The 14,635-nt window shown below is 34.8% G+C and overlaps 1 protein-coding gene across 1 annotated transcript in view; it reads right to left on the bottom strand.

The window, feature by feature from the left end:
• LOC126831028 (hemicentin-1) overlaps positions 1-14,635 on the bottom strand; it is a 147,675-nt gene that overhangs the window by 51,760 nt on the left and 81,280 nt on the right. Inside the window, exons 31-40 of the mRNA XM_050561639.2 lie at positions 12,235-12,519; positions 11,738-12,010; positions 11,098-11,244; positions 10,488-10,619; positions 5,485-5,695; positions 4,992-5,074; positions 4,374-4,564; positions 3,678-3,759; positions 3,221-3,352; positions 2,807-2,944 (exon numbers count right to left, since the gene is read on the bottom strand). Of these exons, the coding sequence (XP_050417596.2) occupies positions 2,807-2,944; positions 3,221-3,352; positions 3,678-3,759; positions 4,374-4,564; positions 4,992-5,074; positions 5,485-5,695; positions 10,488-10,619; positions 11,098-11,244; positions 11,738-12,010; positions 12,235-12,519 (1,674 nt within the window). The remainder of the gene's footprint in view (positions 1-2,806; positions 2,945-3,220; positions 3,353-3,677; positions 3,760-4,373; positions 4,565-4,991; positions 5,075-5,484; positions 5,696-10,487; positions 10,620-11,097; positions 11,245-11,737; positions 12,011-12,234; positions 12,520-14,635) is intronic.

Below are 14,635 nucleotides of genomic sequence, written 5' to 3'. Positions count from 1 at the left end.
GTGTTCTGAAGAGGCGAAAAGTAGAAATTATGAATGGTAGTTATAGGCTTCCATAAATTCCTGTGTGAAAGACTTTATCCTAGCCCAAATTCCACACTATTCATGGGTGTCTGGATAGCTATGTTAACATACTAACAGTGTTAAAACACTCATTTTGATCGCTGAAAAAAACAAACTAAAACAAAACAAGTGGCTGCCAGGCAAGATACACCCACTTTTTGCAAGAGAAGGATAGAGAACAAGCTAAAAAAAAAAAAGCGATTTTTCGCACAATCAGGGGCCATAATCCAGGAAGTTATGATCTGTAATGCGTAAATATCGAAATGGACTGAGATATTTGGGATATAAAGATATATTTTAAGATTCATCAAAATCAGATAAAAATTGTGACTTCTAGAGAGTCCACAACCTTAGTATTACATACTTTTAAAGTATTTGCGTACAAGGACACAAGGAGCGGCCATTTTGTCAGGCAGTTTCGGTCCAATTCTCAAACTCAACCGTCATTAGGGTGTAACGGTGATACATTTAAACGTGTTTTAAAATCATGGGCCATAATCCAGGAAGTTACTTCGAATATGCGCGATTATCGAAAGGAACCAAAATCTTTGAGGTATAAACATAAATTTAAAGTTTCATCAAAACCGGATCTAAATTGTGGCCTCTAGAGGGTCCCTTGATATACCATATATTTACACTATTTGCGTAAGAGGGGCGGCCATTTTGTCCGGAAGTTTTGGTCCCATTTTTACGACCACAAGCTAAAAACGCAATTTTCCGTACAATGTGGGGCCATAATTCAAGAAGTTATGATCCGATATGCACAAATATCAAAAGGAACCAAGATCTTTGGGTTATAAACATGCATTTCAAGTTTCATCAAAATCAGATCAAAAGTGTGACCTCTAGAGTGGCCACAAGCTAAAAACATCATTTTTTGTACAATCAGGGGCCATAATCCATGAAGTTTCGATCCGATACATGCCAATATCGAAAGGAACCAAGATCTTTTGGAGATAAACCTATACTTCAAGTTTTGTCAAAATTGAATAAGAATTGTGACCTGCAGAGTGTCCACAAACAAATTGTGTCCGTCCGGACAGACAGGGGCAACGACAATATACGTCCACATGAAAATTTGGGTGTATAAAAACACAGAGAAATATGTGGCCAAATAATGCCTGTCTTAGTCCTCACTCTAACCATGTGTTAGGAAGAAATAGGTTAAAAGTTCTCACAATTAAGAGATCCCTTTTTGCCCTTTATGAATCAAAACAACCTCAGCTTGGGTCAAAAGTAAATTGCAATTTTCACAGTGGGTCTACTACATGGGTTCCACGTCGGCCGTATATGCCGGTCGAGACCTACGGCTATGGAAAATAACCGTTCCTAGATCTGACCTAACGGTCATTTTGCACGCCGGAAAGAGGGTCTTTTTTTAAAAAAAAAAAAATTCAAACATGACTACGATCGACCTTCACTGTGTAACTATACAAGAATGCACGTCGTCTAGAAGCCAATCTCGTGATTGGTGTATATATAGTCGTCAACAGATTATACTGAGTGTTGTGTTGACAATTAATGATGAGTGTCTGGTAGTAGAGCAATAAATGTTAATTGATAAGTGGGAATCTAATCAACGGCGTGAAGCGGCCCATTGTTAATCATTCACGTATTGTCCACGTGTCATAAGAATTTTCAACAACAAAGCCGTTTACCGCTATTACGGTCAGGCACAATGTAAACGAGGTTATTATGATCTTCGAAAAAAGGGCAATTGATATGAAGTATTGCTCTTCGAATCCAATCAACTGTCATATAAAATAAAAACAGCATAGAAATTACGTAAATCCTCAACAACGTACGTCTTGGAAGAAAAATGCATTAAAAAAAAAAATGTTTATAGCGGTATTCCGGCCTTGTGGAAATTGTTGAAATAAAATCTAGAGATTAGTTAACTTGCTTACCGAACAATTAAGAAAAATATGTATTCCAGTTCTATTGTGCAGCAATATTGATAATTCCACGTGTAGAAAAAATATCGTGTATATACGGTTACTCTTATACACGACCATATTCTAGGGGGCGCTAGTGTCGCTAGCCGTGAAGTTAGTTATCCGTTAGTCATTTAGTTATACATTATTAGGATTTACGTCATAATTCTGTGGCCCGTAATTCCGTAAGAGATGGTCTAAAACCCAAAAAATGTGAGATATATGCCATGGAGAGAGAGAAATGGGGTTTAACGTCCACTCAACACAAACTATGTCATTTCGGGACTAACATATGGTTTTAATTTTATTTACATAATTCGCTTGCGCGTAGGGGTCTTTAGCCATCCAACCCCCCTATATACCATGGATAATTATATATTTATCTTCATTTCAAAGTTATTGTATTACAACTCAAAATTATCCAGGTCAGTGTGTTTTCTATAGAGCACATGTTAATTACGTGTGAGCTACTGAAATGGTTTTTCTCTGGCCAATTCAACTATTTTGTTATTTAAGTAGCCAAAACGGAATATTTAATTATTAAATAATTATCATGAGCCTTACTAATATTTCATTTTTAAGTCAAATATATTTTTTTTGTGCACCCCATGGTGACAAAGTAGTATAGACACGTGAATTCACAATACCCTACCATGAATAAAAACATGAAATATAAATTTACTTTGAAAAGTTTTTGTGCGTTATCAAAAATGACCGGCAGTGAAAATTTTGAAGTGGAAGCCCTGGTCTACTATCTAATCATTTGCTTGAAGAGGGTACAATTAAATATCTTCTGATATCAGCAGAATTACCTGTAACTATGACTCTGGCTTTCTCCATCACCTGTTCTCCGTTAGCCGGGTTGGTAGCAACGCAGGTATACTCCCCAGCATCCTCTTTCATCACATTTCTCACAAAATAATTACTTCTGCCATTCACACTATTAGCATCTGAAAAAATTTAGTTAATTTACGCATGGGCAGATGTTTTTATTTTGCCAGAAAAAACTTATTGTAGATGACAAAGTTAAACATTGGCATTTGTAGACCAAATTCTACGTACATAGGTTACAGCAAGATCAGCCAATACTTTGCAGATATCGGCTGATGATCTTTAATTGGTTATGTAGGTGAAAATTACATAATGAAGAAAGTAGACATGCAATGAGCTATTCAATCTAGATGTGTGTAGAAAGACTTTCCAGACTTAATACTCAGTTGACTTACATGGCACCAGACGGTCATTTAACATCCATGTTATTGATGGTGTAGGAACACCAATTGCTACACACTGTAGTTCCATTTGGGAATTCATGGTAACTTGAGTGTCTTGGGGAGAACGTATGATTCTTGGTGGAACTGAAACAAGTAATAGGAGTAAATGGGATATAAAATGCTAACAATTGGATTCATTAATATCAGTTTCCGCAATGGTACAATGCTGTCTTACTAAATGCATTGTATATGTGACCATACAAACAGAATTACCTTCTCTTAGGAGACTATAAATAATAGTACAATATAAAATATTACATGATTTTGATATATCTCAATATCTACTGTTTCTGTTCTGTTTTGCTTCAAATGAGGTACTGCTAGCCTATAAACTTTGAGGTATGTCATTTTGCGGCATCACAAAAAATGTACTTAGAATACATTTTGTTAAGAATTGAAGAAAATTTACCTTGTACACGTAGTAATCTACTCTGTGAATCTCTACCAGCAACGTTTGATGCAGAACAGACATATCTTCCTGTGTCATCTTCCTGTAAATTTTTGAAATGTTTACTTATTTAACACTTAATTTTTTAGTTTTATGACGGTATAAACTCCATCCAGTCCAATTACCAAACATTCATGGAATGTCAAGCTAACTAATCCTGAGCTATTGCCACAAAGATGATTTCCAAAATATTTTTGATATTCAATTGAGTTTAGTCATACTCAGTTGTGAGGTAAATTTGAGCTGTAGGTCCATGCACCAATTAAAGATGCCCATTTCGGAGCAATACCTTTAAAAAACTGTAAACCAGTTGGTGATCTAATCGTTCGAATATATATCTAAAAGTTACACCACTGTAATACATAATATACTTGCTTTTAATGGAACATAAATGTATTATAAAGACATTAGCAAAAAATAATTTAATCATACTACCTGTTACTCGCATAATGCCAGCCATTTGTTCTGTTGTTGGAATTTATTTACAAGGTGTAATTCATTTATTTACATTTAATACTAATTCACACATAATATTAAGGTCTTGGTTTTCTAGACTATGTGAATATGTCCAAATAAAGATTTGATAATAGAAGTATTTCACCAAAATAAGTAACCTATCTGAATTCATAAATATACTGGCACTATATTATAACTTACTTGTATATCTGATATAACTAGAGACCCATTATCTAGGATGTTAAATCTGGCTTCCCGCGTATCAATACGCCGACCATCTCGAGACCAATCTATCCATGGTTTGGGGTTTCCTTTAACATCACAAGGGAGTTCTACACGATCACCAACTGTTGTTTGATACTGTCGTGAAGCCGAGACAATCTGAGGTGGAACTGAAAATCACTCAATGTTATTAAATGGTATTTTTCATTTTAATAATTACATGTTTATTTTACTGTTAAGAGTTTTGCACGTACAGTGGTGTTTCTGCCTACTCTTCATGAAATTCTAAATAAAAATCTGTGTATGTATTTATAATGCACTATATTCACAGGGGTTGTGCTCAATGCCCGATATAATAATATCTGTGTATATTTATGATGCGCTTTAGTCACAAGTGGCAAGTGTTCTTTTCTTTTACATGCATGCTAATATGTACAGAGGTGGACCTTGGTTTTTTGTCACATCCACATGACTAAAATACAACAATAGTTATCACAATCATAAAATTCTAGGCCATCATTGTTCAGAAAGCTAAATAGAACAAATTTCTAGTCTACCATTGCCGCAAATTATAGCAATATTAAGCTTTATTTATACCTTGTACGATAAGTTCAAGTTCAATTGTATCATTGCCAGCATCATTAACTGCAATACATGTATACATTCCAGCATCTTCTGCTCTGATAAATAAAAATAACAAAACACACCTATTAATCAGAACGTCTAATAAATTGAAAAAAAAATCAGAAAATTCACTTTTGATGCTCTATGATTTGTTTTTCTAATATAAAAGATAGGTTACCAGGCAATTCATAAGCAGACCATAAAGGTTCACTTTATATTTTGTAAGTGACAGCAGCATTTACAACCCTCGCAGTAACTATCAAGACTAATTAGAACTTGACAGTCTTCTTCCTAGCACTAATATAAACAAAACAGTAATAGGCTTCTTTGTCTCATAAACATAATCACCATCAACAAATTTCTAAACTTTAGAAGCTTGTGGACAGGCAGTTGTGACGACAATATACAACTACATTTTAATGTGGACGTGTAAAATCGATGCCAGCAGGAAAGATGAACGGATTACCTTGTATGTGGTATCGCTAGACCTCCAGTCTGTAGGGTGATGAAGTGAACACGACTATACGATAAATCATAGTTCGTTGGAGTTATGTCTTGGCCATTTTTTTTCCAGATTATTTTTGGTGAGGGTACGCCGTCTGCCGAGCAGGGTATAACAACTGTGCGATTCTGCAAAACTGTAAACTGTTTCTGGAAACTGTCAATCTTTGGCGGAACTGAAAAACAGAGAAGTAATATGTCTTTACTAGTTGAACAAGATGCTCAATCGCCTTAATCATGCATTGGTTAACTGTATTTTTCCATTGAAGATTTAACTGAGTGAGAGTATAAATGCTTGTAAGATTTTTTTATCATTGTTATTTCCTTTGAATAAGTCAAAGAGACAACCTGATGTGTTATAAAAAAAAAATGCCATAAAAAGTCATATTATGATCTGAATGAAAGTTTGTTGAAACATTTACAGTTTCAAGCTACCCTTGTCCTGCATCCTAAGCAACATCATTTGAACAAACATAAATAAACACCACTCTGGAATCATATCAATTTTGATTTAATTGATTAATTTATCTTAATGGGGTATTATGTAAGATTTAGATAAAGCTGGCAGTTCTTGCTATAATATTTCAAACATAGATAATGCAAAATGAATATATTGAAAATTTCATTCAATTACTTTATTTTGAACGAAGTTATCAATAGTTGTAGCTTGGACAAGATGTGTGCATTGATCGTAACCACCGTACTGATCATTCGAGTCTTAGCCTCGCTTCTCCATTTTTAAATTAAATCATTAAATGGCTGAACTGTTCTAATCTACTTAAATAGAATCAAGATTATCTTGTCCCAAACCATCGACAAATGAAATCGATTAGCTCTGCTTAGCGTCAGCTCGAAATGTTAATCATTGAACTCAGCCAAGACATTCACCTAATGAACATCTACATCAAGTTTAAACATTCACCTAATAGACACCTACGCCAAGTTTGAACATTCTAACCCAATTAGAAGGAGAGTTATTGTGTTCCAAAGTCTCAACCAATCAAATTGCTTATCGAACTTAGTCAAGGTATTGATGTAATAACGCTATACACCAAGTGTTTTCACTCTCACTTAATTAGAACTAAAGTTATCGTGTCCCAAAGCGTCAACCAATCAAACTGATTATCTCTGATTACCCTAAGCAGAAAATTCTCATCTTCGAACTCCATCAAGGTATTCACCTAATAGACACCTACGCCAAGTTTCATCACTCTCACTTAATTAGAACTAAAGTTATCGTGTCCCAAAGCATCAACCAATCAAACTGATTATCTCTGATTACCCTAAGCAGAAAATTCTCATCTTCGAACTCCATCAAGGTATTCACCTAATAGACACCTACGGCAAGTGTGAACATTCTAACTCAACCAATCAAATTGGTTATCTCTGCTGATAGTTTTATGGGTATATTTCTGTCTGCGGGTCAGCCGCAGCAGTGTTTTGATCTTGATTTTACAGGGTATTAATCAATCCATGGTTTAACAAGATGCCAAAACTAATAGTGTATCAAATCTCCGAAATGCTCAGAAATCGAGTCTAAGGGAGTCAATTTTCAAAATTTTCTGGGGGAGGGCATCACAGACCCCCCGTGCGGGTGCCCGCGGGTCAGGATTTGCCCGACATTGCCACGCACGACCAAACCCTTAGACGAGGCTCTAGCGTGAATATCAAAGATAAAGATATATTTTTAGTTTCATTAAAATCGGAAAAAAGTTGTGACCTCTAGAGGGTCCATAACCTTTGTATTACATACTTGTAAACAATATGCATACAAGGAGCGGCCATTTTGTTGGGCAGTCTCAGTACGATTTCTAGAGGTCACAATTTTCATCCAACTTTGATGAGACTTGAAATGCATCTTTATAACCTAAAGATCTGGGTTCCTTTTGATATTCGCGTATATCGGATCGTAACTTCCTGAATTATAGCTCTTAATTGTAAGAAAAACTGGACCAAAACTGTCAGACGAATAGTGTGAACATCTGGTATAACAAGGTTGTGGACCTCCTAGAGGCCAGAATTTTGATCCGATTTTGATGAAACTTGAAAGATGTTTATATCACAAAATTCTTGGTTCCTTTCGATAATCGTGCATATCCGAACATAACTTCCTGGATTATGGCTGCTGATTGTTCGAAAAATTTGTATTCAATTTTATAAATTGTTTAAACATAAATTATGCAAGAGCTAAATCTGTCTATTGCAGGTCTTTCTTTAGGCCTGAAATATTATCTAAATTATTAATTAGACATTAATTAACCTATCCAGACCATAATCAATTCTAGATGGTTATGCTAGCCTGCGATCTTTAGTGGATTATGAGCTGATTTCCTGCATAGCTTTCCTTCACGATTTAACGATTAAATGGATAATCGAGACTATGCTGTTTATCGTACTGACTGTAGCAATGATGATCAAGGCTAGGCGGAACTTTCAACCGCTTAGTTCTCGGTTCATAGTGGATCAATTTGAATAAAATTTTCAGCAAATTGCCTTTACATTATCTAGTTTTTAACTGTTATAGTGAGAACTGCAAACACATTATCAAATCTCCCATAATGTATCTTTAAATATATCGCCGCTACACATCAATGAAGCTTGAGTTTGAATTTCGTAAAAATCTGACCCAAACTGACAGACAAAATGGCCTCTCCTTGTATGCAAATTGTGCACAAGTATTTAATACGAAGGTTGTGGACACTATAGAGGTCACAACTTTTTTCCGATTTTGATTAAACTTGAAATGTATGATTATAATCCAAAGATCCTGGTTCCTTTCGATAATTGCGTATATCAGACTGTAACTTCCTGAATTATGGCCCTTGATTGTACGAAAAATCACGTTTTTAGTTTGTGGTCCCTCTAGAAGTCACAATTTTTATCGGTTTTAAAAAAACATTTGAATATATCACTGTTACACCATAATGTGGGTTAATTTCGAATTTCGTGAAAATCAGACCAAAACTGCCGGACAAAATTGTCGCAAATAGTGTAAATATATGGTATATTGAGGTTGTGGGCCCTCTAGAGGCCACAATTTTGGTCCAATTTTGATGAAACTTTAAATTTAAGTTTATATAACAAAGATCTGGTTCCTTTCAATAATTGTGCATATCCGAACGTAACTTCCCGGATTATGGCCCCTGATTGTTCGAAAAATCGCTTATTGTCGTTGCCCCTGTCCACCCAAAAGTTGTTTGTGGATACTCTACAGGTCACAATTCTTATCCGATTTTGACGAAACTTTAGATATTGGCATGGATCGGATCAAAACTTCATAGATTATTTCCCCTGATTGTACGAAAAATCACGTTTTTCACTTGTGGACACTCCAAAAGTTACAATTTTTATCCAATTTAGATGAAACTTGAAATGTATGTTTATTACCCGAAGATCTCAGTTTCTTTTGATATTCGCACATATCAAACAGCAACTTCGTGTTTTTAGCTTGTGGTCCCCCTACAGGTCACAATTTTTCTCCAATTTTAATAACCGTTCAAATATATCACTGTTACTCCATAATGATGGATGGATTTAAATTTCGTGAAAATTGGACCTAAACTGCCCAACAAAATGGTTGCTCCTGATACATATAAATGCTGTAAAAGTGTGTAATACCAAAATCTATAAACCACAATTTGTATCAGATTTTGATGAAACTTAAAATATATGTTTATATCCCAAAGATATTCACGAATATTAGACAATAACTTCCTGGATTATGGCTCCTGATTTTACAAAAGGTCGTGTTTCTAGGTTGTGGACCTTCTAAAAACTGTACAAATATATCACCGTCACACCTTAATGATGGTTGAGTTCGAATTTCATGAAAATTGGACCGAAACTGCCCGACAAAATGGCCGCTCCCAATATGTAGATAGTGGAAAGGTATGGAATACCAAGGTTGGGGATCCTCTACAGATCACAGTTTTTATCTGATTTTGATGAAACTTAAAATATATGATTAATATTACAGAAAGATCTTGGTTCGTTTTGATATTCGCATATATCAGACCGTAACTTTCATGATTATGGCCCCTGATAGTACGAAAAATTGCATCATTAGCTTGTGGATACTCTTGGGTCATTATGTGTCATCCTCTTATGACTCTAATACTTTACACCAAATTTAAATAAATTCAGTTAAAGATAGGTTGCCAGGCAACAAACATATGCCCACAGCAGCTAGGTCATCAGAACAGTCAACAAGGGGCCTCGCATATTTTTCCTGCTGTCGGTAATGAAAATATTTACAACACACTAAAATCTGATTTAGAGTAACAACAACCAATTAAGTAATTATTAGAAATCATTAGAATTTGTTTGGCTTCTAGTTCTGCCACAGGCAGAATATCATGCATCTAGCTGTTCAAGTTATCGGAAATCGTTGAAAATCAATAGACTTTGTTGTCTCATGACCTTAAACACTGTGTATCAATTTAAAGTCAATCGGATAATAATTTGGGTCCTGGGAGTATCCACAACATTTCTCAAAGTCATCAAGGGCCATAACTTTAGCAACAATTATCAGAAACTGTTCTTCGTCTGATGACATGTTTAATGTGTATAAATTGTGTATAAATTGAAAGTCAATCGGATGATAACTTTGGTCTGTAGAGCATCCACAAGATTTCTCATTGAGGTCAAGGGCCGTTACTCAAGCAGTAATTATTGGAAATTGTTGAAAATCAATGGCCTTCTTCGTCTTATGATTATAATCATTGTGTATACATTTAAAGTCAATTGGATGTTTACTTTAGCCTCTAGAGCGTCTACAAGCAATATACATGTAGGCGTATAAAATTGACAGTTGCAATTAGCTGTTTATAAGCTCAACTCATCTAGGTCGAATCATTGATGCATTTCAGCCAAACTATCCAACCTATTCTTTTGTGATTTATCATTTGAAATACACCTGCAATTCTGTATTATAAACACAAATTAATATGCGTAAAAATAATTATTTACCTTGTACTTCTAGAGTTATCTCCCTGTTATCATTACCAGCTACATTTTGAGCAATACAAGTATAAACCCCAGTATCATATAATTCTACACGTTCAATATATAGGGAACCATTCTCCATCACAGTATAACCAGCTGTAAAATATCAAACATTTAATCAATCTTTTTCTTTTAAATTCTGTCATACATATCCTTCTGGAGGCTGAGTGGTCTTTTAATCATCAGGTCTGTCATTGAGTCAAGTGTCAAGGTTTTTATCCTGTGAAAAGGAGTAGTGTCTTTAGAGAGCATAATCAATGTATGAACGGTCTTTATATTCGAACTATAAACTACTAATATCAGTGTCGTGGATTGGATATACATATATACAAACTACTAATACCACTATCATGAATTGAACCTACAAACTACAAAAACACCGGTGTCATGGATTGGATCTACAAACTACTAATATCAGTGTAGGACTGGATCTACCAGGTTCATGACTGGGTCTACAAACTGCTAATATCACTGTCAGACTGGATCTACCAGTGTCATGATTGGACAAACTACTAATATCAGTGTAGGGCTGGATCAAATTCCTAAACAAAATGGCTAAAAGACAAATTATTACCACTGGCATCACTGTTGATAATGCCACGATTTCTCAACCATAGAATTTTGGGTTTTGGGGACCCCTCGACCTCGCACGATAACATGACCTCTTCCCCTATTGGTGACTTTACTACAGATGGACCAATTTCTTTAATCATGGCTGGTACTGAAAGAAAAACAACCAGTAAAGAATGATCAAAAGTTTTCCATTATCAGGCCACGCAACCCCACCAAAATATGGGTCTCCAACCTTATTTTTCAACGTTAATTGATAGAGTGATATAATGTTAAATAACAATATATGTAATTATCTTTAAACTGTACAGTGTAATATGTCCTTTTAATGAATAATGAACAAATTGATTTTATACTTCTGACTGTACATTTGATATAGTTGTATACTCTCAGAAGTTTTGATGGATATAATGTTGTATTAAACTGTTAAAACCAAAACCCTTGTACAGTTATTTTGTCCTCAATTTGACCCCCTTTAAAATTTATATAAAACCCTACTTTGCATCTGTCACACAAAAAAAGATAATTTTTAAAATCATAACTGATATAACGATAATCTGCTGGGATTAACTATAGCAAATAATGAGACATATTGGTGAATATCATTTCTTCATAAAATTGTTTTATCATTATTGTTAACTTACCGGAGACACTAAGTTGTATATTTCTGGTGATGTTACCAGCGTCGTTAGACGCGGTACATGTATACTCTCCCGTATCTTCAATACGTACCCCAACAAATTCTAATGAACCAGACGCCAACATACGATGACGTAATCCGGTTGAGGGGAAAGGTTTCCCATCTTTCTCCCATGTGATTTTAGGTCGAGGCTGTCCACTCGTCTTACATTCTAAAACAGCCTTAGCATCAATAACGGCTGCAACCTGACGCGGTCCACTTCTTATTTCTGGTGGAACTAAAATATAAAGTCAGTGAAAATACAAATTTAGTGCTTAAGGTAAAACACACCCTATCAGTGAAATGTAAAGTGCAAAATTTTTAAACTTCTGAAAGGTTATACTTTTTTAAAAACTTAAAATCCATCAATTTTAACTTTAAGAGCAGATTAGTCTAAAGTTGAACTCTACACAATCAAATTTTTCGTTGGTTTTGATGAAACAAAATAAAGGTAAAATTTACCTAATATAGAAAGAAGAAACTCTAGATTATCCACTCCAGCATCATTCTGTACTCGACAACTATAATCACCAAAATCTAAAAACTGGGCACTGACGACAATCAAAGCATGTCCGTTCTCCACAATTCTGATGTTTGGTAATCCGTAGAGAGGTATCTGTTTACCTTGACGATACCAGCGTATAACAGGTGGAGGAATGCCTGCAGCTGGACATTCGAGTCTAACAGATTGATCCATGATAACAGGGACTACCTGTAGTTCTCCTGATCCATTTATTTTTGGAGGGACTGAAAACAAATTGAGTAAAATGAAAAGCCTAGCAGGTTTTTTAATACAAAATCTCAGTTTTCAACAAATAAAAATCCAGTTTTGACTTAATTCTGATTTGAAGTGAAAATATTGATCATTAAATATACATATCACAACAAAGCTAATGATCGCTCACCAACAGCTAAGTTTATTGGAGCCACCTATCAGTACTGTTACAATTTAAATGAAATGAAATGAAATGGTGTTTTGTTGCACATCCAGCTGAGACTAACTAAATGATATCACAGTAATACATTTATACACATAAATAAAATATCACATATAAGTAAAAGATAGGTTGCTCACAGCAGATAAATCGCCGAGCGGTCAACAAGGGTTGTCGCATATTTATTCCTTTGTAGGTAATTGGGGGCCTTTACAAGACAGTTCCATACAGATCAGATTATAATTTTTGCTGTTTGAGGGTTCACAAGGTTCTACAAACTGAAACAAGGGTCTCAACTCTGGAAGTAATCTACAGAAATTGTTGAAATTTGACAGGATTTTTCGTTTTACTAATTTAAATAATGCATATAAATTTCATACCGATCAGATGATCACTTTTGTCATTCAAACGTTCACAGGTTCACAACCGCCATAACTCTAGAAATTATTGACGGAAATTGCTGAAATTCAATAGACCTCTGTTTCACAAATTTAAATGATGCATATAAATTTAATACATATCGGATGATAACTTTCATCAATCGAACATTAACAAGGTTGACAAAGGTTGAACAAAGTGAAACAAGGGTCATAACTCTAAAAGTAATAAACGGAAATAGCTGGAATTCAATAGGATTCTTCTCTTTACTAATTTAAATGACGCATGTAAATTTCATACAGATTGGCAGATAACTTTTGATGTTAGAGCGTTCACAAGGTTCAATAAAGTGAAACAAAGGCCGTAACTCGAGACATAATAAATAGAAATTCAATAAGCTTATTTGTGTCACTAATTTAAATAATACATATAAATTTCAGAAAGATTGGATGATAATTTTTAGCGTTAGAGCGTTCACAAGGTTCAATTAAGTGAAACAAGGGCCATAACTCTAGATGCAATGAACAGAAATGGCTGAAATTCAATAGGCTTCTTCGTTTCACTAATTCAAATAATGCATATAAATTTCAGAAAGATAGGATGATAACTTTTGGGGTTAGAGCATTCACAAGAATAAACAAAGTGAAACAAGGGCCATAACTCTAGAAGTAATAAACGGAAATAGCTGAAATTCAATAGGATTCTTTGTTTCCCTAATTTAAATATTGCATATAAATTTCACAAAGATCGGATGTTAACTTTCGGCATTAGAGTGTTCACATGGTTCAACAAAGTGAAACAAGGGCCATAACTCTAGACATCATACACGGAAATTATTGAAATTAAAATAGGTCAAAACCCCCTAAATCAGAACCCCCTATGGTCACTAATGTAAACAACATATATCAATTTTAAAACAACTGGATGATAACTTTTGGCGTTCACAAGAAATTGTGAACGATGACGGCTGGACGAACGGGGGCAATATACGTCCACATTTCTATGTGGGCATATAATAAAATTTATATGCATAAATATTTCAAATATAAACAAGATGACTAGTCATCACGATCCTGTGCCCTTGCAAGTGATTGGATAATGAACCACCGGCTGCCAGGCAGGATACGCCCACATTTTTGAGAGATGGATAGAGAACAAGCTAAAAAGAAAGTAATTTTTCCTACAATCAAGGGCCATAATTCATGAAGTTACAATCCGATATGCTCAAATATTGAAAGGAACCAATATCTTTGGGTTATAAACATGCATTTCAAGTTTCATCAAAATCGGATTCAAATTCGAACTCAACCTTTCTTAGGGTGTAATGGTGATATAATAATACGGGTTTTTAAATCAGATAAAAATTATGACCTCTATAGGGTTCACAAGCTAAAAACGCGATTTTTCGTACAATCAGGGGCCATAATTCAGGAAGTTACGGTCCGATATGCACGAATATCGAAAGGAACTGAGATCTTCTGGTTATAAACTTACATGTCAAGTTTCAACAAAATCGGATAAAAATTGTGACCTCTATAGGGTCCACAAGT

This window comes from Patella vulgata, chromosome 1 (assembly GCF_932274485.2).
Source record: "Patella vulgata chromosome 1, xgPatVulg1.2, whole genome shotgun sequence".
Lineage (NCBI taxonomy): Eukaryota > Metazoa > Mollusca > Gastropoda > Patellidae > Patella > Patella vulgata.
The sequence above is the reverse complement of the archived record's forward strand: the minus strand, read 5'-3'. Positions and strand labels throughout refer to the sequence as shown.